This window comes from Strix aluco, chromosome 10, assembly GCF_031877795.1.
Source record: "Strix aluco isolate bStrAlu1 chromosome 10, bStrAlu1.hap1, whole genome shotgun sequence".
Taxonomy (NCBI): domain Eukaryota; kingdom Metazoa; phylum Chordata; class Aves; order Strigiformes; family Strigidae; genus Strix; species Strix aluco.
In genome coordinates, this window is record NC_133940.1 from 17,097,273 (window position 1) to 17,120,416 (window position 23,144).

A 23,144-nucleotide genomic window follows, 5' to 3' on the forward strand; every position below is an offset into this window, starting at 1 on the left:
GCTGCGGTCCAGCAGCAGCCACCCCCAGGCCGCACGGCGCGGAGCTACGTGAGGGATGGCAGGCTCAGTGTGAGCACCCAGTGCAGCCCCGCAAAACCTTGCAGAACGGAGGTTTATTTGGAACGAACACTTTCCCAATAAATTATGTAATTTAAAAATTTTAAAGAAAAGAGGAAAAGGAAAAAAAAAAAAAAAAAGAGCCACAAGGTAGGGGAGCCCCCAGCAGCTCCGCCAGTGCACAGGGTCCATGAAGCCACACAGACCCCTGTGGGCTGAGCACAGGCTCCAGGGGTCTCTGGGACCACAGCCCCCCCCCATCTCTGGCAGTAGCCTCCCACAGCCAAGGCCACGCAGCCCCTGGCCCGAGCAAGCAGGGCTCTGCTTAGTGTTTCAGTGGGACAGGCCTCCCTCTTGCACCCTCCCCAGCTGCGTGTGACCCCTGGCACAACACCCCCCACATGCCCACCAGCAGCTCCTCGGGGCCTTGAGGTGGATTTCTGGCTCATTTCCCACCCCCCAGCCTGCACCCTCGGGTAGCCCCTTGGGGAGGAGGGGAAGGACAGCATCCAATGCCCCCCATGGCTCTGCAAGGGTGGGAGAGGCTCTGCAAAGAAGGGAGAGGAGCTGTGTCCTGCTCCGTGTCACGCATGGGGACAGCCCTGGAGAAGCAGAGCGCAGCTCACGGCCCTGCCCCAGTCACCCCTCCAAGTCACCCACCATCCCCTGTGTCCCAGAGGGAAGTTGGGGCACAGGGGAAGGGAGAGAGGAGAGCAAGGCCCAGGTGACAGTGGCAGAAGGCTGGGACTGCAGGGAGACACCTGTGTGCTGGGAGGAGAAGGGGTTAAGGCCCTGCTGAAGGAAAGAGGCCAAATGTCCAGATAACCTTCCTGGGACAGCCACAGTCCAGCTTTCACACACGGTGATGGGGCATCAGGGGTGGCTTGGTCTGCTGCAGAGGTGGCAGAGGGTGACACGTGCCCAACACCAGCACGGGGCTCTCACCGGTACAGTCAGTACACACCAGATTGCACGCCTTGTGCCCGCAGGGACACAGCGTGGAGGCCAAGCACCACCCAGCTGTGCCACAGCCCTCCAAGAGTACCGGCAGTCTACACCCTTCCCCGCAACGGCTCCAGGGAGAGGGGGTGAAAAGGAGAGAGAAGCATGACTTGGGCAACTGGTGACACTGCCATGGGACGATCAGGCTGCTGGCACAGTGCTTGGGTATCAACAGATCCACCCAGATCCCAGGGAGAAAGCAGGAGGCTCCTGTCGTGGATGGCAGTGCAATGAGTGTGCAGGTCCTCTGCAGCGTAGGGTACAGCAGTGGGAAGGAGAGGGGAACACGTCCCTTCCAACTGTAAACACGGCACTTGGAGTAGCTTAGAGCCTTTTACCCTTCTGGAGCTGTCAGAGGCCCGGCCTCAGCAGAAGGCTGGGGGCACAGGCCTCAGCTTTGGCACAGGGCAGGAGTCACTCCTCATCCCCAGCAAGCAGGAAGCTGTAGAGGAAGTTGATGGCACGCTGGCGGTCCTGCTGAGTCTGCTTTGCCATCAGATTGGGTGGAGGGCGCAGGAGGAGGCTGGAGAACAAGGCGGCTGCAGAGGTAGGCAAAATTAGTTATTGGTCAGGACTGGAGACCTTGAAAGGCGCCAGGCAGGGGTTATGTTTCAGTGAGGGCAGCAGGCGCGGAGCGGAGAAGCGACACACTTACCGATCATGGCGACACTGACGTTGTTGTCTTCCGAGTATCTGAGCAGCTCTCGGAGGAATGACATTAGGTACCGAAACACGCTGCGATGGCAACGAGGCAGCTGAAAAATCACCTGCAAAGAAAACAGACAGGAAGCTCCCCCAGCTCACACCGCTGCAGCCTGGACTCCAGGCTGTGGGACTCCGGACTCCGGGCGGGCAGCCTTACCCCTCTGCTGCCTTGAGGTCACTGAGTGACTGCGGGTGTGAGCCACAGGCCCAGAAAGCAAGCAACAAGCCACAAGCTGTAGTCCAGTGCTGACTGCACTCATGGGCTTTGGCTCCTGGCAACGCTGCCTCTAGGATAACTGCAGCACCAGGGAAAAAATACCGCTGCCCTGGGGCTGCTTCCCGCCCCTTCCCAGCTCTCACCCCCGTGGCAGCACGAAGACCAACACAATGTTTCGTGACGCCAGTACTGAAAGTGTACCCCAGAAACCTCTTCCTCTGCCCAAGGACATGCCTGGCCTTGCTTGCTGCCCCACCAGCTATTTTCAAGAGCCACTCAGTCCTGGTCCTTAAGAGAAGCATAGAACTGCAGCTCTGAGCAGGTGCTTAAGCCCTCAGGACCAGTGGAGGCTCTTCCACTCCCCAGGGCTGCTCTTCCCCATGTGCTCAGGGTGACACTTTTGGAAGCCACCAGGACTGCTGGGAGACACTGCAGTGTCAACCCTGGGGCAGGAAAGCTCTGCCAGAGCACCCAGGTCATCCTGCCCACGGCAAAGACCCTCCAAGTGCCTGTTCCCAAAGCCCCTCACCAGCTCATGGGAAGGGAGTGGGACCCAGCAAGCCGCAGGGTCAAGGCAGAGCTCCCAGCAGCAGGGAGAGCTGCCTGTACCTGCAGCAAGCGCTCAGAGGCAGAGGCAGCACCATACCTGTCGGCACAGCCGGCTGTTGTGCGACCAGTCGAGGCACCGCTGATACAGCTCGTAGCAGATCACTGGCTCTGGCAGAGCCTCCAGGAAGATGAGGAGTGCTTCGGCCACAGAGTGGTTACTGCCCGCTGGACCGGTGGGCATCAAGGGGCATGATGAGCACGTGGGCCACCTCCCCCCGCAGTCCACTACTGCCTCTCCTCCTTCCCAGTTGCTTAGTCCCTGCTTCCTCTTTACAGGTCTTGCAATTTCTCTGCCTGCCTAACCACTCCCTGAAACCAAAGCCCTGCTCCTCCTCTGTGGTCCCCCAACCATGGAAAATGCTGTTCCATCCACCCGGCACTGCGTTTGCCCACCCTCTGGCCCCACAGAAGTCGTCTGCTCCATTAGCCCCTTCTCCAGGCGATGCTCCCTGGTGTCCACCCTCATCAGCTCCTGCACTTGGCACAGCCTGGCAGAGGCTTCCAGAGCTCTGGCCCCGTAGCTGCTTTAGCCAGCACATGTTCAGCTTCAGGAGAGGTTATCTCTGGGGGGACAGAGGGGAGCCAACCTCCCAGTAGGGACCCTGTCAGCTAAAGATCACAGATAAGCTCTCCTGAGAGGGAGCTCTCCCAGCAGAGCTGAGATCCAGCAGGCTCCTGGGGAAGTCAGGTGTAGCAAGGATACGGATTGTCTCGGGGATATTGGTGTCCAGGCAGTCAATGATCTGCTCCAACTCTTCTTGCATGCCTGGAGTCTGGAACAGATCCTCCTGCCAAAAAAAGCACAGGGATGGACAAAGTCACCTTCCTCAAAAAGGACGAGGCACATAGTGACAGCAGGGTGAAAGCTGTACCCCCAGCCTTAAGCACAGGGGAAAAGCCCTGCCCTATAAAAACCAAACCAGATTTGATCTCCAGGTGCTAGTGATGAATCAGGTGACCAAGCTCTCAGAGCTCCCCAGCACCGAAGAGGCCCTCTCCCTCACCTGGTGGCAGGCATGCTTGAACAAGTGGTCCACCAAGAGCCAGATCTCCTTTGGCACTTGCAGCGGCATCCCACTCGCCTCCTCACTGTCCAGGGAGCCCATCTGCAGAACGGATTTCTCCTGGTGACAAAGAGCACACAAGGTTTCAGGGAAACCTCAGTCCCTCTGGAAGGGCCTTGGTAAAGAAAGCCTGGAGAGGGGAAGAAGCAGGACCCAGGACTCATCTGGCCTTTACTTGCTTTTACAGCACAGAGCCATCACTCTGTGGGTCCCAGTTCCACTCCCTCCTGCTGCCCCACAGAACAACCTGCCTGGTCCACCATGAAACTGCAGAAGACAGTCTCAGCCACACCTCAGAGGAGCTCCCCCAGCCACACCAGCTCCCACAGGATGGGTCTCGTGCTGTCCAAGATGGCCTGTCCAAATCACAACTCCCACCCTGCACCCAATGCTGGAGGACTGGAGCATAATGAGTCCTTCTGCTGCATTAGCTTACAAACTGTAGGTTAAATCCAGCCACCACGCCTCGCTCATCCAGCTGATCTCCTCTGGATGCAGAATCAAGGACATGCCTCTCCTGACTCCTGTGTGCTCTGACCATGTCTGTCCCTCCAGCCTCTAAATCAGTCCAGTTTTCTAAAGTTTTTTTCCTGATTTTCCTAAGGATAGGTCTCTGCTGAACACAGACTACCCTGACACCACTGTCACATTTTCCCGCTTACTCATGCAAAGCAGCTGACGAGCTCAGCTGCTCAGAAATCTCCATCACACCAATCTTTAACAGGATCAATGTTTTTTGCTTGATTTTACTCTCACTTTACGATCGCTTACGTTCCTGTGTGCTCCCGGAGAGGAAGCCATGCACAGCTCTCCTGAAGCACATTCAGCAGAAGCACCCAGAAGAGACGGGCACAAGCAGGAACACAACCCAAGGACACCAGCAGAGAGGAGCGCCACAAGCCAAACGCAAAGCGCTGCATTTCAGCTGTCACCTTACATGACAACTGTAATCGCTGTCCCTCTGCAGCACACACAGTCACTCACAGCCAGCCGGGGCTGGGTTCGGCTTCCTCCAGTGCACCCAGTGACACCTCAGGTTGGCACGAGCCCCACCAGCACGGGCAATACCCACACTTGCCACACAGCACAATACAGCTTTGCTTTGCCCCCCACACCACTATATTTTCCCCAGCTAGCAGACACTGGGTCACGGCTACACATCTGCCTCACTCATCCAAGCACACAGGGAAGGTTTGGAAGCAGTATGTTAGGCAAGCACGTTACAACTTTCGTCTAAGAGGGAAAAAGTGAGAGCTGTAGACCCTCTTTGAGAGCTAAAGGCTCTGCAACAGAAGATCCCCACGCTAGGGCATTGCAGCACTGGAACCGAGTGCCAGAGCAGCGCTCGACTCTGCCAGGCTGCCCTTGGCACGACTTGGAGAGCTGTGGAGACCCCCAAGGCAGGAGACCCCAGCCGCTTAGAGCAGAGGAGGAAGAGAAAGCTCGGAGCTCCTCAAGGCAGTGGAGGAGGAGGAGGAGGCGGTGCTGGGCTCTCGGTTTTCCTTGTGCGCTGGCCAGGCACCGAGCGCCCTCTCCTGCCGTGTGCGAGGACGGGAAGGCACGTCCGTGTCCTCTCCGCGGGAAGGAAGATGAAGATGCTCTGTAAAAGGCTGTTCCCAGAAGGCAGGCACACCAAACTCCTCCCTTCCCCTCTGCTAGGGAGGAGTCTGGGAGATGGATCTGGTTTAACACCCGAATTCAGTCCCCTCTTGGAGAGGGGACACCCATTCCCTCTCTTGTTTTACCCTGTTGCGGCACTGACAGCCCGGAGAGGGCCAAGTCACCCAGCCTGGGAAGTCCACACAGAGCCAGCAAAAACAAGTTACCAAACGTCTGAGCTGGCACAGGGAAAGCAGCAACAACGCTGCCACATACACCCCAGCATCTCCCACTTGCTCTTCGAATGAAAAGATTTGACTCGCTTGGCCTCCAGTGCAAAGCACAGGTGCAAAGTAAAGCAGCAATCCTGCTCAGGCAGGTGGCTATGAGCTGGCAGCCCAAGCTCTGCTGCTTGAGGAAGCAGAGAAACATCTGTCTCCTATGAGAGGCCCTCCCTTGGCCTCCATAAGGACACAAGCTAGAAAGAGCACAAGACTTCAAGTTTTCTAATTCAGCCCTCTTCACACATGTCTGAAGAGGATGCTGTGGTGAACCCCACCTTCTGTGTACAGTTAGAGCTAATTCAGATATGTCAAATGTTGCCAATCTTTTCTGGAAATATCTATCATTGTTGGAAGGATCAGGAGAGTATTTTTTTCCCCCAAAGCAAATTTGGTGAGCTTTAAGCAGCTCAGTTGGGCTGGCCCCATCTTGGCTACAGGGTCACTTTGTGCTCCTACATGTTCTCATCTAGCCCACAGCTGTGCTAAGAGGCTTTGCTGGAACAAGTGCTCCCTCCGCACCCACCTCCCCTTCCCTCTTCAGCAGAAAACAAGGGGAAAACTCTCTCCTTCATTACAAACAAGACATTGAGAAGCAGACTTCCCCAGCAATTTCTTGCATTACCTTCTCTAAGAAGCTGTCTTCTCCCTGAGAGCAGTGGGAAAGAGAGAAGAGGAAAAAGTATCGTTAAGAGAGAGAATGCACCCTCAGATTAAGCAGAAACCTAATTTGCATTACAAGAACCCACTGAATGCCAGGTCCTTCACACATTTTTGCTGACGTGGCCAAAGTTAAACCTGCTGTGAGAGATTTGCCTGCCAATTAGCAAAAATCCTGCTCACATGATACACAACCTTGTCAGGATTTCCACAAACTCCTCAAAGGGGCCTTGCTGCAGCACTGTTCACTATCTAGCCAACAGTCAGGCCACAGGCAGATGAGAGGTGTCCGCCAGGAAAAAGCTCCCCTTCTTGAGTCTTCTCAGTCAGAAATAAATATCCTGGTATTATTTCAGCCATCTGCCCTTGTGACCAGGCCAGAGATAAAACATTCACTAGGCTAAATCTGTACTTCTGAGTGTGTGGCAGCTGCGGAGCTAACAGGCCCCCTAAGCAGCTTTGTGTATAGTCAGGGAAATGAGTGTTTGTGCTCAAAACCCCAGGCTGCTCATCTGTCTCAACCTAATAGCATTAACACACTGCAAGGAGGAGCATGCCAAAGCCCCCTCCAGGCTGCATGTCCAGTCCCTCAGGTGATCCTGAAACCAGCACAGTGCAGGCTGGCAGCGTAAGACACTCTTCAGCGGAGTCTGCAGGAGGAAACAGCAGCAGGTTGCCCAAGCTGAGTTTTGGCGGATTGACCTTTCAGGGTGGAAGCACTAAAACGTGTTCAAGGGCTGAGCTGGAAGCAGAGCTGCAGCCGCCATGCCTGGGAGGGAGCAGCACCTCGGGCTCCCCTGCGCCTTCTGCAGCGCCTGCTTCCTTGGGAGGCTCACTGAGTTTTAACACAGCCACAACAGACCGGCCTCTTGCAGAGAACAGCTTGCTCCAAACACGAGCTGGCGCAGGTTTTTCTTCCAAGGCACAGGGGGAGGGACTGCAGTCACAGGTTTGGGATGCCAGATAGCCACGCCGCACAGCAGAGAGGCTCGTTTCATAACTGGGTGAGTCATCCCAACAGTCTCACCACCACCTACCTGACTGCTTGCCCTGCTGTTCACCTCTCTTCCTGTAGTGTTCAGCACGATTAGATCCGTGAGACTAACCTGCTCCCGACAGATTCTTCAAGAGGCTTTATAAAGCCCACAGTAAGATCCCAAGAAAAAAATAGGATGAGACACTAATACTGAAATCCCAAAAGCAAGATGCTCAAGTGTCAGCAGCTTCTTCCAGGAGAACTAGAAGAGCCACTTCCAAACAAGCTCCCACCTACACTTTGCTATCCTGCATCAAACTGCTTCTCGGACCCTTCCTGACCTGCATTCTCCAGATCCTGAAGACAACAGATACGGTCTAGGCAGGCTGAGAAAAATGTTTGATGCAGTGAATGACAAGCCCTAATGCTACAGAAGTGCGGGAGGGAAAATGGTTCTTAATATACAAACACAGTGCCTTCCTCTCACACAGTCTAAACATCACCTAAAGACACGTAACTGGACCAAAACACCTCTGGGCTGCAGAGTGGTTAGCACGTGCACCACGCTCCCTTGCTGAAAGTGCCCGGTTTGTCCTGTCTCCAAGAATTTCTCAACTCACAGGTATGATCAAAACCAAAAGACCTAAAATAGCTCTAACATGACAGTAGCTTTATAATCTAAGCAACTAAATTTTGCTTTGGGCCTTGAATTTGCTTAACATGTTCTGATTGAAGTACTGCAGACACACTGACCTCACTGACACGAGACACTGTTTCTTTGCTGCAGATACTAGGACAGGGTGCTCTTCTCCGATGGTTTTGCCCCTGTATTTCTATGTGTTTCACTGAATAACAGAAGGAGAAAACCTATAGGTAAAGGAAGCAGAAGCAGCCTCAAAGTACTCTTAGAGAAGCAATAGTGTGTGTCTGAAGGCAGAAGCTAAGAGTCTAGGCCCAAGTTCCTATATATCAAGCAAAAAGTCAGTGCTGAGCACTGAGCAGGAAAAAGCAGGTGGAAACGCCACCAAGACTAAAAGAATGCTCCAGATCAAGTTCAACACACTCCTAGAACAAGACTGACTTTCAATCAAATCCTGAAGAGTATGAGGAGCCTGAGGCCTGGATTAGCCTCTTGAATTAAGGCAAACATTGTATCTTGCCACCTGGATTCTGCTTAGTCTGATCTGGTGATTACAAAATCAAAACTGTGCTATAAAACCAGCCTTTCTGTATGTTGGGCCTCTGAAAAAAGTAGACACAAAAGGTGGGAACTGGAAGGCGCAGCAAGAGGTGGGGTGCAACTGCTAAAGGGAAGAGAAAGAAGTGTAAGCAGATGGAAGCGGAAGCTGTCAAATCTACAGATGTGAAAAAGCAGCACCTCACTGGACAAAAAAAATAAAATGCGTGTAAGGATGAGAGGATGAGACTATGAGATATGAGAAGAGGAAAGGTATCACATGTCAGGGAGACTAGAACAATTGGGCTAATCTTTCAGGTGAACAAAAAAGAAATGGCTTTTCTGGCTAAACAAGAATTAGTAAATAGACTAAAACTCAGGAACTGCTAAACCTCACTGAAGCAAGGCCAGGAAAGGCCATCAGAAGAGAGGAAGGAACACAGGCTGAAAACAAGAATTAAGATCCCCAAATGGGGCTTAGTGTCAGAAACAGCCATGAGATACCAAAAAGACAAAAGGTGACTAGGGCACAATTGCACCCCCTCACACACACACACAAGTGGCTTCAGAAGGATGAATATTGATGCTAGGGGCCAGAGAAGCTTGGGGAGAGGAACTGTTATCTCTGCATTGCAGAAGAGCTTGCTCACTGTGGTCAGTGTGAGAGGAACTGGCCAGAGAGGCTGCAAGATTGGCCACTTGCTGAGCTGTACTCATCAGTACACCTAACAGCATCAAACTCCTTTCCTTGGTCCTTGTGCTTCTGCTTGTTCCTATCCCTGAGCAGTGCGAATGCCACAAGCATCCAGAAGGAAAAGGATCCTGGAGACCGTCACCGCAGAAGCAGCCTAGGCACCTTGGAGGAGAGCATTTCAAATCATACCTCTTATGACACACCAGTGCCACCCAGCTGAGCCTACCAGCACCAACACAACAGTAACACAAAACACAAGGTGCTGGGATCACTTTTGTGGCTCACCAAACAATATTTAGAACCTACTCAGAAAGAGGAGATAAAGTACAGGCTGTCAAAAGCCATTGGTCGTGGTGGAGGGAAATAATAAAAGAGCACCTCAAGCTCTGGAAAAAGTAAATCAGCTCAGAGCCAGCACAGCTGACCCAAGCTGAAGGTATTACTCCTGGTTTTAGGAGTAAAGAGAGGGAATATGCTCTCTCCCTGCTAAGAGAGCTGCTCCAGAACACTGTTACTCACCAGGTCAATGAGTTTGGTGACTGGAACTTCTCGGATCGGTCGTCTCATTCGGCATAAGGCCTCCAGGGAAGTGCCAAAGCAGCTGGGCAGGTAGGTCCCACTGATAGTAAGGAAATAGTCCTTCCCTCGGTCCAAGTGAAGGACAAGAATATCTTCAATTTTATCCTCGCCAGAGTTCAGAAGAGTTACTGAGTCCTTACTGACATATACGTCCAGGGAGATGTCTGTGCTCTCATCTGCAACAGACAGGAGCTCTCAAGAACATACAGACACTCTCCAAAAGGGATGACAAGGACAAGCATACAGTGGCAGGGACAAAGGCCACAAAACTGAGAAGACAAACAGACAAGGATGATGGCAAGAAAGGTGGGAAGGACTGAAGGGAGATGGGGTGGCAGTCTACACCAGTACACACTGTAGAAACCATGGTAAAACTCACCCGGCTCCAAGTAACCTTCACAAGGCTCAGCCCGAAGCCATGGCTTACAGTAGTGGGTATCGTTGAGCTTTGGGATGAAGGAGAAGTGACAGGTGACCTGCCCGTTATTGGTGATCTGGAACTTCTGTTTCTGCAGCTGACGGAACTTCACATTCTCAAACTCAAACTGCAGAGCAAAGAGAAAACAACAAATCACATTAGTGGCCACAGTGGGACACACAGCTAGGCACCCAGACTCTGCAGTGGCAGCCCATGACTGAGAAGTGCCCACACAATGCAGAACTCCTAACAGAAGGCCTGCCAAGAAGCCAAGACAAGATGTCCCTTCTAATCCAACTCCTGATCATAAGATAATGGACAAAGTTCAATTTCCTATAATCCAGTTTACTGAATCGAAGTCTTTAAAGGTAGTTCTAGCACTTCTAAGGCTGCTGTGTTTGGGAAGTGGACAGTAACTCTGGTTGCATCCTCACTTCTCTCCTGCTTAGCTCCAGCGAAGGAAGAAAGTCATTCTCCATTCTGTCCATTATACGAACGATGTCTTCAAACAACTTCCGATACCTCTGCTCATCCACGACCTTTACCTGTGGAAGATCAGAAAACACCCGGCAAAGTTTCTGACCAGCTTCACAGGAACTCTTTTGATCATGAGCAAACTGAAGAAGTGAAATATTTCTCTAAGCACTTGCTACGTGCAGCTGAAAGGCTACGAGAATTTGCACGCATGGGTGCACTTCCAAGCTGCATATGCAACTTCACGTGTAATTTACCCCTACAGATGTTACTAGGGTCCTTCTGGCCACTGATCACACTACTGGGACATTACCAGGGGTGATCTCTGTAGGACAGCATTGGCATCCTGCAGCATTACTTGTGATTCTCCAGAAGAGGAGAAAGGCTTTCCTTTAAGGAAACTTGAGATACTAAGGGAGCAGAAGGTAGCAAAAATGGACATGGACTGTCTCTACTCAGTAAGCTAGGAAACACAAATCTGCTGCCAGCCATTCACCACCAAAGAAACTCAGGTGTGGACCAGTGACACGCTCTCTTAATGCATCAGAAGCAACATTGCAACAGCAGGCACAACTATCTGCAGGCTTCTGCTGCGTCTCCTTGCGGAAGAGAGAAAACAGTAGCTCACCCATTCTAGTACAAGATGCCCCAGAAGCTAAGCAGCATCATTAAAGCAGTCGATGGGAATGCCTTTCTATTTACTGCATGACCACACCTGCTTGAGGAAACTCCAGCAATCACCGGCATTACTGTGGCTTAGCAGTGTCCCTGCTCATGAGCTGCGCTGCTCAGGAACACCCAGCTGCCGAGCTGTTTGCGGAGCAGAGGCTGGCAGGGCTGCCCAACAGCAGTGCACCCACACAGTGGACACACCTTATTTTTATTTACTCCGTCCTCTTGCAACAGCAGTAGCAGAGGTGCCCTTGACTACATAACCACTTCCCGAAGGAATGCGTGACAATTATTGTGATCCTACCCTAGCTTATAAAAAAAGTTACCCCGATGCGGAAAAGTGCGCTGACTGGCTTGTGGTCACTAGTCTTCAGGCCCATATGACTGCAGTACCGGAGCTGATTTATGTTCCCTCCTCTCCAAAGGATTCGGTCACACCACGCTGGCACACGACACTTTCCACTACAAAGAAAAACAGGTTACCAGGGAAATCCAACAATCCTAATAAACCATCCAAGCTGTTCCTCTTCCCAGCCTGGCAGCTCCCTCCACCCCCACTGTCAATGACTGCATCAGCAGTGATGGGATGGACTCCTATCACTTCCCTCAACTTGAATGCTACGTTATTTCTCCTGCTCTCTTCCCCTTTCCCCTACCTACACAGTAGCTAAAATTCCCGTCCTTTCCAGTGTCAGGAAACACGATAACCTCAGACAAGCCTGTTTCCACAGCCTGAAGCCATGTGTACTGTGACCCAAGCTGCACTAGTTTCTTTTGCTGCCAGATCTTTCTGCCCACTACAGTCTGATCCATCGCTTATTGTTTCCACTACAGAAAGTCTACTCAGCTATTACTATTATGTTATGAACTCTGAATCCTGGGTTATCCTTCTCCAGATTAACTACTGTGCTGATTCATAAACACAGGCAGAGTAAAATCCAATCGCTGTATGGTTTGAAGCTCCTTCTTGGGAGTTTCTCCATTTAGAGCAAGCTTCTGCAGCAGATGCATAAATGTCTGTGGGAGGCACCAAGCAGAGATCAGCAAGCAGGAACCACTGCTATCGCAGCATAGCCACCCCTGCGGGTGTGCAAGTCAGGGGACAGGATGAGTCAGAGTGTTTCCTTATCTTTTCAATTCCTTTTATACTGTTTGTCTGTCCCTGGCAGCACAAAAAACCCTCCAGTGCAGGGTCACCTGTGAGTTCATGCTTTACTCGCCTCTATCTATTGGAATCAGCAGCAACTGAAGTTTAAGGCACATGCCTGGTCAACGTATACAGGGTCTGCTTATTTCAGAAAGCAGGGGAAATGGAGGAGCACAAACTTGTCCATGCACTCCAGCCATCACCATAACACTGAGACATATTTCCAGCTCTAGGAAGCAGGAAATCAAGTTTTGTGAGAAAATGCTTTTTACGTCATAGGTAAACAAGTCCATTGGCAGCCGACTTACCTGGAGTCCCAGCGATCTGTTTTAGAGTCATATTTATACGTGGGGATAAATTTAACCTCTCCCTCAGTGAAATCTGCAAATGCTTTCTTCTGAGTGCGCTGAATATTCAGCTAAAGCAGAAAAAGAACACTTTAAAAAAAAACCAAAACAAACCAAACCACCCCAAATACTGCCCCCAGCATAGTGTCAGAGAGCAGATCTATAGGCAGAGCAATTGCAACCTGTGGCCATGGGATTCACCAGACATCCCCCAAGCTGCCTCTCAGGCCTTATACCTTTAACAAAGGTAAAAATTCAACACATCAGTTGAATGTTTTCTAAACAGACTGAATATAAATTGCACAGCGCTGCTTACCAGACCGTGCAGACAGCATAAAACAATAGTTAAGGGAAATATTAATTGTTCCACTTGTGCAAATGTCTTCATTAGTTTTCAAGCTTAAGCATCACCATCATTAATATTTCACCGCCAGTCATTTTAGCAAAAGCCTCCAGGAGTGTGTTTGGCTGACAACCTTACACTACCTTCCTTTTCTCATTTACTCTTCTGAAAAATTTCCTAGTTGTTTTCCTCACAAAAATCTAAGCTACAGTTGTTTTCTGCATGAAGTTCCACAGTACAGCAGAAATGAGCTACAGAACAGAATCAATCAGATTTACTGTTAAATTGTGTGTCAGGGATGATATTACACCATTTCCGTTCATGTTTCACAGGTACAATCCTTCATCTTAAAGGCACATCTGGTGCTGTCTCAGTTTTTAGTGTGCTGCAAAGAAATGCTGAGCGGGGAAGCCTACAGCACAGAATTTAGGTCAAACTGGCTGAGCAGAGAGCCTTGGCTACAAGCGCTGGTCTCCAAATCAATACCTCTTCCAGAACACTGATTACCGCGGCTTTTGTTGCTGTTACAAATTCCTATGTTCTAGCTTGTAGCTTGTACATAAGAGAGACCCCTTCCAATGAGACGCAAAGACGCTTCTACGGCAATTGCCCAAGTCATCCAGTCAACCCCGGTATAATGTACAATTTGTTTTTGCTTAGGGGGTTGATGTCAGCAGGACACCCAGAGCTCTGGCTAGGGTCTAGCATCTATGTCTACAGACACCTATCGCAGAGCATCTGCCAGCTCCTTCCAAGAACGGGCACATCTTAAACCAAGATGACCTCACAAGTACGGAGCAAACGTAAGCGGAGTTCACTGACCTGGTCGTATGTCAGCAATTTCTGAAGCTCATTCTTACTGATAAGACTTTTCACTTCACTGGCATCAGGGAGACAAAGCCTGTAGTTCAAGTCTCCTAGCCAGATGACAACACTGAAAACAAAGACAAACACGGAAAAGAAGAGCCAGTAATTAGTATTGCAGGCCACACAGGGAAGAAAACGCAGGAGAATGTATGGTTGGTTGCTGGTGGTTAAGGTTGAGACACATGGAAGACAAAAGGAGAGATGAAAGATCGAGTCTGACAGCAGAAATTTCTAGTGGCAGCAGATACTACAGTACTAAGTTCGTCTCCTTTGGAATCTCACATGGGATTGAAGACTTAGTTTAACGGGAGACACTTGAGTTTGCCTCAGCCTGAAAAAAGCCTGAGAACACCACCAACTCTCCAATGAAGTGAAACCAGTGTATCTCACCAAGCTTCATAACCTCTCAAGCTCCACAAAATCCATATAGCATTCTGGCTTTTCTTGCGTACAGAAGAGGGCAATGACAGGCAGAGCCTGCTTGTCAACCAGTCAGGCAGGCTGATGCACATGTATCTGCATGCTCACACCTTGTGTAATACCACGGTTTTACCACTTCATTTTCCTCTGCCTTTCTTTCAATCAGATCATGCCACTGCTGTATCATCTACCTAGCAAAGACTGACTGATGCAGAATTGGCAAAAGTAGAGTTAGGTTCCTGTTGAGTTTATGACCTCCAGAATGTCGTCCTACCTCACCCATCAGCCATACCTCACTAGCACCTGCTCTTACTCTGCTCCTCTCCAGGCTTTCAAACATACCTACAGCTTTCTCATTACCAGCAGCTAAAGAAACATTTGTGGTACTCATTCTTTACTTCATAAAGGTTTAATTTAAAGATTAAAATCTAACCCCCTCTCTAGTATCAAAGCTCTTCCTGTTTATAGTCAAACCTCAAAATTTCCATTAGTGGATTATCAAGGATAATCTAATATTTGAAGTTTTTTCTGTACTAATCCGCTCTACATTTTATTTTCGGTATTTAAATGATTTAAATATTAACTACAGAAGTATTAATCATTCGTATCAGGTTGAAGAAAACTTAATTTATATGCTTTGTTGTACACACGTTTGAGTTTGATTTGGATTATTCAGCACCATGACCTCACTAAACATAATAATAATAATTAAAAAAAAAAAAAAAAATCAAGTATTGCCTGCGTATCATCCAATTCATTTAAAAATAACCTGAAACAGCAATTGTAAGCATTTGTTACTCAAAAAAGCCTAAACAGCATAGCCTCTGCCCATCCTACTATCCCTTTTCTTCCCCTACTCATGGCTCCCATTTCCCACCACAAAAAACCCCCTCAGTTTCTTCAAGCCCTAAATTGTTCAGCCACTGACTCAGGGACAGTGCCTACTGAAATAGAAGTATTAAACAACATGCAGGGGAAGGACCGTTAGAGACAGGTTCCACAAGTCACCACAGTGAGAAGGTGACCACTTACTTTGACTGCAGGAGCACACCAGAGGCCTTAGCATTTTCAGTTATATTATTAAGCCAGAAAATTTATCTGCAGGAAATCTCCTGTTGTTGTGATTCTCACTTGATTTGGATTATTCAACACCACTTCAAAAGGAAAACAGCAAAAATAAACTTACTCGTGTTTCATGATGTTGAGCTGAGGTAGACTATCATCAGGGGTTACAAAACTCATCCGAGCACAAATATCCTTATAATCCTGATTTCGCCGCTCGAAGTCCTCCACGTGAGCGGCGAGATGGGAATTGACAACGCAGAAGGTTGTGTTGTGGAACACGAACCTCACCGCCACGCCACCCTTGTTGCCCTGGGGAGAGCAGGTATCAGCAGTTGTTAGAGAAGGTGGCAGGTGAGGCACCAGGGAGGAGATGGGGACGGCACAGACAGGGGAACAAAACCGGACTGTGCTGTTTCTTGCACAGATACACGGAAGCAACAAATTGGCCTCGGTGACTCACCATCTTTCCCATGATTCCTGTGCCCACAGACTCCGTCATGATCTCTCTGATATTGCTCAGCTGATCCTTCTTAGCAAATATAAGCAACATCATTCCAACTAGACGGACCATTTGCACCTGCAAAAATAAAAGGGATTCTGAACTCCCAGAAAGGCAGTGGAAACACAGTTCTGATTTGCCTGCTCTGCCTGATGGGCTCAAGTTTTGTACTCAATCCCTGTTTGCCACATCGCCCAAAGGACCTCCAGTCCCAAAGCAAGGTTCTGGAGGACAATCTGTCATGCCCCAGTAACCATCAGCTGTGCTGAGCTCACTACATTCCCCACTCTGGTGCCTCCCTACAAACAGGGCTGTCTTGTGAGGTAACAGAAACTTAATAAACACATAGCATATCTGTTCATGAAGTCTCAGTCTTTTACACTAAGTGGTGCTCTAATCAGCAAAACAACTGGAGGAAGATACCGAGTGCTCTAGTTATGCATGTCACAGAGAGCTGCTGGCTATGGCTGTCACTGGAGGCTGCATGTCCAGCTGTGAGTCAGTGCTCACCTTTGCTTACACGGAACTACAGCGGAGCCAGTGACACGCGCTAGAGAGGAACGGACAGAGAAGTTCTTATTTCCTGAGGCAGCCGCGCCTGATGCACAGGCTATCAAAAGGCAGCCATCTCCGAGCTATACTAACCGTTTGCTTCTTGGAAAAATAGTCTCTAACGCAAAGAGTCTCTTTCTGGAGCTAAGAGCTCAACCACAGGTGTTAACCCAGTGCCTATGTGCACTGTCCCAGCAAGGATCCCTGGTCTGCTGATTCTTTTACACATACTAAGCCAATGCATTTCCCAGTCCTAGGGAATTCCCTAGCCAATGCAGTCCCAGACCTACCAGCACCTTCAAAACAGTGGCGTCGCAACTTTGAAAGACAGCAACAAGGCCTAATTTTCTTGGGCACAGTCTACACACTCACTTTAGAGGCATAGAAACATTAAGATGTGTTGGGATTAAGTCTATGTAGTGAGGGAAGAAGCTGAAATAAAAAAATTCAAATGGAAGAACCCAAGTACTCAGTCCACTGTGCAGGAGTAGAACTTGCATGCAACCGCATGTCTTATCTACAATTTCAGTCACTTCCCCCTGCCTGCAGTCATATCCTGTTCTCTCCCTTTCACAAGAGTGGGAGAAATTCACCTAAAACTCAAGTAAAGCAAAGGGACGGGAACATGAACCTCTCCACAGGTCAGGTCATGACCCCTGGCTCCCTCTTGATGACTCTCAGTTCAGCGAGGTGCTCTGTTGCCCTGCTGTGATGACCTGTAACACATGCTGCTGAGCTCAACTCAAAGCAAGCAGGACAGGGGTGTGACAGTGAGCACATGGGCTAAGGAGGAAGGGGAAACTAGTTAATGTATTTAGGTCTGGTACCTACAGGAGAAGGGTTTGCTACAGCAGAAGGGTTTGCTACAGCAGAGATAAAAAACAACGGCTTGCTCTAAACCAGCCAGAATAAAGTCCTGCTGCCACAACTGAGGCAATTCTGTCCCAAGACAGCAACCTCTGGAAGATTTCACCTCATAAACTATCCCATTTCTTCATGGAGCTATTCATTTCATTTACTCGTGACACGCCTTGCTTCTATAGTACAAGGGTGAGATGGTAACACAGATAAAGAATTTGAACCCACTGCCATGATTCCTACTTCCCTAACACCTACCTCATAATTTATAAAGTTATTTTAATCCCCATCTTTATAAACTTCTGCTTCAAAGTACAATATCCCCCTACACCTGTGGGGCAGAAATAGACTCTCCAGATTTAATGTGGCATACTTGAGACATGCACAGGTACACACATGCCAAGTATACACCCTTGGTTTCTCCAGTCACTGCTCTTTGGGTCAGGTGAGGAAAGAGTGAGTCCACTTCTCTCTTCCTTCCAGTCATGCCAACTCTATGACAAGATCCCAGAGCACTGAGCAGAACTCACTTTCTTATACTTAGCCTGAGGATGCAGGGACTTCTCCACAGCAGCCAGCCATTCTTGCTCCTTTGCAGAATCAAAGTAGAAAAAAGCCTCTGTGCTGAGGTCCAGCTCCTGGAACCTAAAAAACCAAGCCAACTTAGCACATCCCACCCCTTCTACAGATCACCCTTTTTCTACAGGAAGGTCCAATGTGAAACCTCTAGCAACAGCTCTTCTTGGAAGAGAAGCTCCTTATTCCCACTTGCTAAATAAAGCAGCAGAATTTCACCACACTGCCTCTGAGACCCTACTGCAATACACTCCAGCAACCATCTCTCTGAGAAGTATTACTTCAGGCGGAGGACAACCATCTGTGGATGCCTCAAGGAAAATCTATTTTGTTATGTCACACTAGCCTCGTTTAACCCGATACTCTGTCTCATCCAAATGGCTCTTTACCCTCAGACAGCTCTTCTGAGACATAGCTCAGCTTTGTGGAACCTCCGAGAACATAACAGAACTTAAAACAAATACAGCCCACCAGTATCCAAGCAAGAGCAACAAGAAACCCAGCACTGTAAGTAAATACGAGGTCACTGCTACTCACCCAATGCAATAGAAGTCTGGAGGCTCTGTGTCACACACCAGCCAGGGTTCCAAGCTGCTGTCTGGAGACTGTCCGTTCACATTCCATGTTCCCACAAAAAATCTACAACACAAAAGCAGCTGAACTGTTAGAAAACACAGTAACAACCGCATCAGCCCAGTCTCTGCAGTGCACGCACAGCAGCATTCAGGCTGGGAGCAGACACAACAAGTGAGCTTGTCCATGCGCAGGGCTATGCCAGCTATGGGGTAACTGAAAATTCTTTTAGGCTTGGCTCATTTTCAGTGACACTCATCTCAGGGATTTTGCAGAATGCTACAAAACTAAAGATATTTCACTGGGGCCAGAGAACATCTGGCTCTTTCAACATCATGTCATGTGGGGCAAGACTAAGACAGTGTGGTGGAACGACTGCCTTTATCCTCCTTCTGCCCAGCTGCTTCAGTCTTCCTTGAGGGTCAAGAGATCTGACACACACAGGGCAAGAGATGCAAAAGGAGAAGCTGCACCGCAGGCACTTACTGACTTTCAGACTGCACCGATTCTTGTTTAGCTACCCAAGCTGGCCACATATCAGCAGTTGTCAGATTTCAAACCCAGGCCAGACTTGAGTTCATAGAAGAGATCAAACAGCTTTGCCTCTACACACACCGTTCCTCCATCACAGCTCTAACCTGAAGTTGTGAAGGTTGACATATGCCTTCTCTCTCTTGGCAAGCACATGTTTGATGAGGCCTTCTCTCTGTCCTGACTGGGTGCTGGGCAAAAACATTTTGCGCATAGTGTTGGTCACTTTTGGCTGGTCTCTTGATGTACCTTCTCTCTCTCGGTGAAATCTAGGAAGGAAGCAAGACAGAATTAAAACCGGTTCTGCTGTCTAGGAAGAGAAGAAAAAAAGGGAACAGATTCACCATGTTACTTACTGCCTATTTTGAGGCACAGGAGGAGGTGGGGGTTCCCGGCGAGATCCTGTTTGGTGGTTTTGCATGTTTCTTTTCTCTTCTAGGCTTAGAGCATTGAAGTCATCCTCAAACCCCAGAGCTCCTATAATGAAAAAACCAAGCACAATGGCCTGAGAAACAATTTAAAACAACTCAAATCAAGAAGGAAAAAATATGACTCCATGGAAAGTGAAAAAGCAAATGATAATAGCAATATATGAACTCTGATCACTTGGGGAATGAGAGAAAGGGGTACTAACCACAAATCAAGGCAGGAGGGAGCTTAACACACACGAACCAAAGCACTAGGCAGAAGACAGCACTCAAGAAGGAATGAATAGTCCAGAGCAACAGAACCCAAGGACCAAGATTTTGTGTGGGATGACATGAAGTGAGGAAATGGGGCAGAGGCCAGACTGCTCGGTGCAGGGTCAGACACAGCTCCCTACCCCTGAGCGCCCCATTACTGTACAGACCACAGAGCATACAAAGGTGACAGTTTGGTACCTGAAGAAGAGGCCTGCGATAGACCTGGGAGGTTCTTCTCCACCTGATGCCAGATGGCTGAGTCCTTTGGTTCAGGAAGAGAAGCTTTCAGGTGTGCTGGAAAAAAAATCAGCAAGGTCAGAAACTGCTGGCAGTCAGAGGATTTCACAAACACAACTATAGCTCTGCGTACCTTCCTGAATGCTCTGCACTTCTGAAAGGAATCCTAAGCAACGCTCCTCATCAGGTATTTCAAAGAGCCGCTCTGCTGTCTCATCACCTTGTATCCGGACCTTACAGCCTGCTTCAGGGATAAACACAAACTCACAGAGTCAGTCAAGGCTGGTTCACAGATATTATGCCCCGAGAGTGACCAGGCTTTCTAGGTCTCCTCTGAGCTCATCAACGAAAGCCAACTTCCAGCTATTGTTTCCGTTGGAAACCTGCACCTAAGCTGGTTTCCCTGTGCTTCTGAGATCCCCCCCCCGGGCCTGGGGTATCAGCAGTCATATTTTCCTGGTTTTAGGAATACTTCTCCCTACTGCGATCTTGCAGAGAAGAGCTCTAAGAGTAGTAAGAAAAATTTCTTGAAAGGGAAATCAGAATTGGTGACTAGACAGAGCGCTGTCAACACCGAAAAGAGCAGATAGTAACCTAGGCTCAAGTACAGGTCAAAGAAACCACAGGGAGATGGGAATGGTTCAGAGTGCAACGCAGGGCCTTGAGAAATGATTTAAGAAGTTAAAGTCTGACCAATTGCCAGTACTTCAATCTGGGCATTTAAGACTGCATCTGTCATGACAACCGACTGTCTAGAAGAGCCAGACAACATTACAGGAATTACAATCCCGGCTTGATCAAAAGACAAACACAAAGTATGGAGGAAGACTATGAAGTGGTATGTAAAATAAGCATGCATCAGAGCCCAACAGACAGCCTGTTTCCTGAAAGGAGCTTTAGCCACATGACTGCAGTTATAAAACTTACTGTTTGTCGCTATATCAATCAGTAGAGTTTCTTCTGCCTCTGGAAAAGAGGAAAACAGGATCAAGAGAGTTCACACTGAATGCTTCAGTAACTGAGTACTCAAAAAAGCATGCTGCCTGCAACTAGCCACAAAAGTTCTAACAAAGGAACAAACAGCTTTAATTTATATCTGTGCTATTAATAACAGCTCCGGAAAATAGAATGGTTGTATCTGGACAGGCTGGACAGTCATTTCCCACAATCAAAGCGTCACAGGGGAGATTCCTCATATTCAGAGTTCTTGCACACCTGCACGGTTTGTTCCACATCAGTATAGCTACTTTGGGAAAGACCAACCTGACAATGAACTTCAGAGCTTGTCTACACAGCAAAAATGATGGGCAGAACCACAGTGAATTACATAGAAGGTTTTAAACTAATCCAGGAAAAGGTGCTTTTATTCCTGAACAAGCATTTGCCCCAGGCACATACACTGCTACTTAAGTTCTTCCAAGACAAGGCCTAAAGCTCTTTCCCATTTAATGGGTGGCTGTTTGGACATGACAGCTTGCAGACCTTAGAGAAGTTTTGATCTAAACATACAGGAATTAGACTAAAGATCCCAACTCTTGTCATTCTAGAGAAGACCGACAGACATCAGCAGACACCAAATTTCAGCCACTGCAGAGAAGTGCTGGACAGGCTGGCTCTGTATGATGCCAAGCTCACCACTCATCTGAACCAGCCAAGTTCCTCACAACTGTATGCTGACACGGGAAGACTACCCACTCAGATGAGGAAGAAGCAGGATTCCATAAACTGTGAGTTTTAGTTTCACGGGGAAGCATTCAAACTATATGGGTGCTCAGGAGGCTGATCAAGAAGCACCACTAACTTCAGATTTTGCTGATAAACAGCAGTGGATTCCTGCCACCACAGGAGAGCCCACTCCAGACAGTCAGTACCTTGTACGCATTTAAAGCGGCTGTTGATGGGAATATAATCCGGATCAGAGTTTTCTTTCTCCTGTGACTGGATAACTATCCTGGAGACAGAGAAAAGGCTTGTAAAAATACAGAAACAACTCCCTCCTCATATATAGACAATTGTTAATATAGTCACTAGATATAATATATCAAAGAGCTGTATTTACAGAGGAACACAATGTTTGATTTCTACTGCTGTAGTACTGAGACAGGAAAAGAGAAAAGGAAAAAAGAGCCATACAGGATGTGGGTGCATGTGGTGAGAAAGTAAGTGCCGCTCAACTTTCACTGCCACAGGCGTTAGGGTGGCCAGTGCCTCTGGCTCCGAGGAGAAACTCCGAGGAGCAGTGAACAGAGCAGAAACGCACAACTAGAAAGCAGCTCCTGTCCCTGTTCGCAGGACGCCGTCTCCCTCGCCGCAGGGAGAACGCCGGGGGAAGCCACGGCCGCCAGCACCCGCTCTGCCTCCCGGCCCCTCTCAGCCGCTCGGCAGCTTTTAAGTTTCCCGAGACAGCCCCAGCGGCAGTGGCCAGCTCGGTACAGGCTTGGCGACCCGGGGGCTCAGCGGCGGTGGAAGAGAAACGAGTCCTTCCAGGACAAGGCACCCGCACGGCCCGAGCCCCCGCAGCGGCGGTCCCAGCCTGACTCACCGGCACAAGCGGCCAGACCAGCCTGGCTGGCGGCGCCTGCCCCCGGCAGACAACCGGAGCCGCGCCGGCCCCTCGCATTCCGCTACCGGGATGAGCGACCCAGGCCCGAGCTGCCCCGGCCCCCCGCCCCGCCGTGGCCCGGCACTCACCCGTAGCGGCCGCCCCGCCGGCCCAGGCTGAGCACGCACGGCTCCCGCCGCCCAGCCCGCACCTCCGTGCCGGCAACGCTCTGCGCCGCAGCTAAGGAAACCACGGCCGCCACCGACTGCTCTCCTCCCCACCCGCCTGCCCGGCCCCTCCCACCCAGCCCCGGCCCCGGGCAGGTCCCGCTGGATACGAGGAGGCCGCAGGCCGCGGCGGGCGGCTCCATGGCGGCGCCTCGGTCTCCCGGCGACTTCGCGCTGATCACCGGCGCGGCGCAGAGAGGCGCCCGCCGCCCGCCACACTGCCCCCTGCCGGCAGGAGGACGGCTTCACCCGCGGCACCGGGAGGGGCGGGGCTACAGGGGGTCGGGCCGGTCCTCGCGTGGACGTGGGGGACTGTGAAGGTGGGTCCGCCGGGCTCCGGGCAGGCCCCTCCCGGCGCGCAGCGGTCCCGGTCACCTCGTCCACGCCACGTGTGCCGGTCCCTTGTGCACCCACCCGGAGCGGGGCGCTCACCGGCACCTGTCACTTCGCTCCGAGACCCCGCCCGCGAGCGATGATTGGCTGCGGGGCCTTC

At 50.0% G+C, this 23,144-nt stretch overlaps 1 protein-coding gene across 2 annotated transcripts; it reads right to left on the reverse strand.

Annotated features, from left to right (window-relative positions):
* Positions 1–81: 81 nt before the first annotated feature.
* Positions 82–22,933, reverse strand: OCRL (OCRL inositol polyphosphate-5-phosphatase). Of its 2 annotated transcripts, XM_074835485.1 has the most exons (24): positions 22,762–22,933; positions 22,574–22,653; positions 21,754–21,833; positions 20,810–20,848; positions 20,016–20,126; positions 19,844–19,939; positions 19,319–19,439; positions 19,070–19,231; positions 18,396–18,497; positions 17,813–17,927; positions 15,834–15,950; positions 15,495–15,682; positions 13,844–13,955; positions 12,640–12,749; positions 11,511–11,646; positions 10,473–10,583; positions 10,000–10,165; positions 9,561–9,796; positions 6,160–6,183; positions 3,595–3,714; positions 3,294–3,378; positions 2,628–2,755; positions 1,715–1,826; positions 82–1,598 (listed from the first exon to the last, which is right to left on the reverse strand). In XM_074835485.1, the coding sequence occupies exons 1-24, from the start codon at positions 22,792–22,794 to the stop codon at positions 1,474–1,476; spliced, it is 2,709 nt and encodes a 902-aa protein (XP_074691586.1). In that variant the 5' UTR covers positions 22,795–22,933; the 3' UTR covers positions 82–1,473. The 2 variants fall into 2 exon arrangements, with proteins under 2 accessions (XP_074691586.1, XP_074691587.1); XM_074835486.1 differs by lacking the exon at positions 6,160–6,183.
* Between the last annotated feature and the right edge of the window lie 211 nt (positions 22,934–23,144).

What these genes read in the sequence shown, in the direction of transcription:
- OCRL (XM_074835485.1), bottom strand. Translation starts at nt 22,794, where the DNA reads ATGGAGCCGCCCGCCGCGGCCTGCGGCCTCCTC. An exon ending in CGGCGGGGCGGCCGCTACGG is followed by an intron (nt 21,834 to 22,573) that starts GTGAGTGCCGGG and finishes CTCTGTCTCCAG; the next exon opens with GATAGTTATCCAGTCACAGG. An exon ending in CAATATCCCCGAGACAATCC is followed by an intron (nt 2,756 to 3,293) that starts GTATCCTTGCTA and finishes CCACCGGTCCAG; the next exon opens with CGGGCAGTAACCACTCTGTG.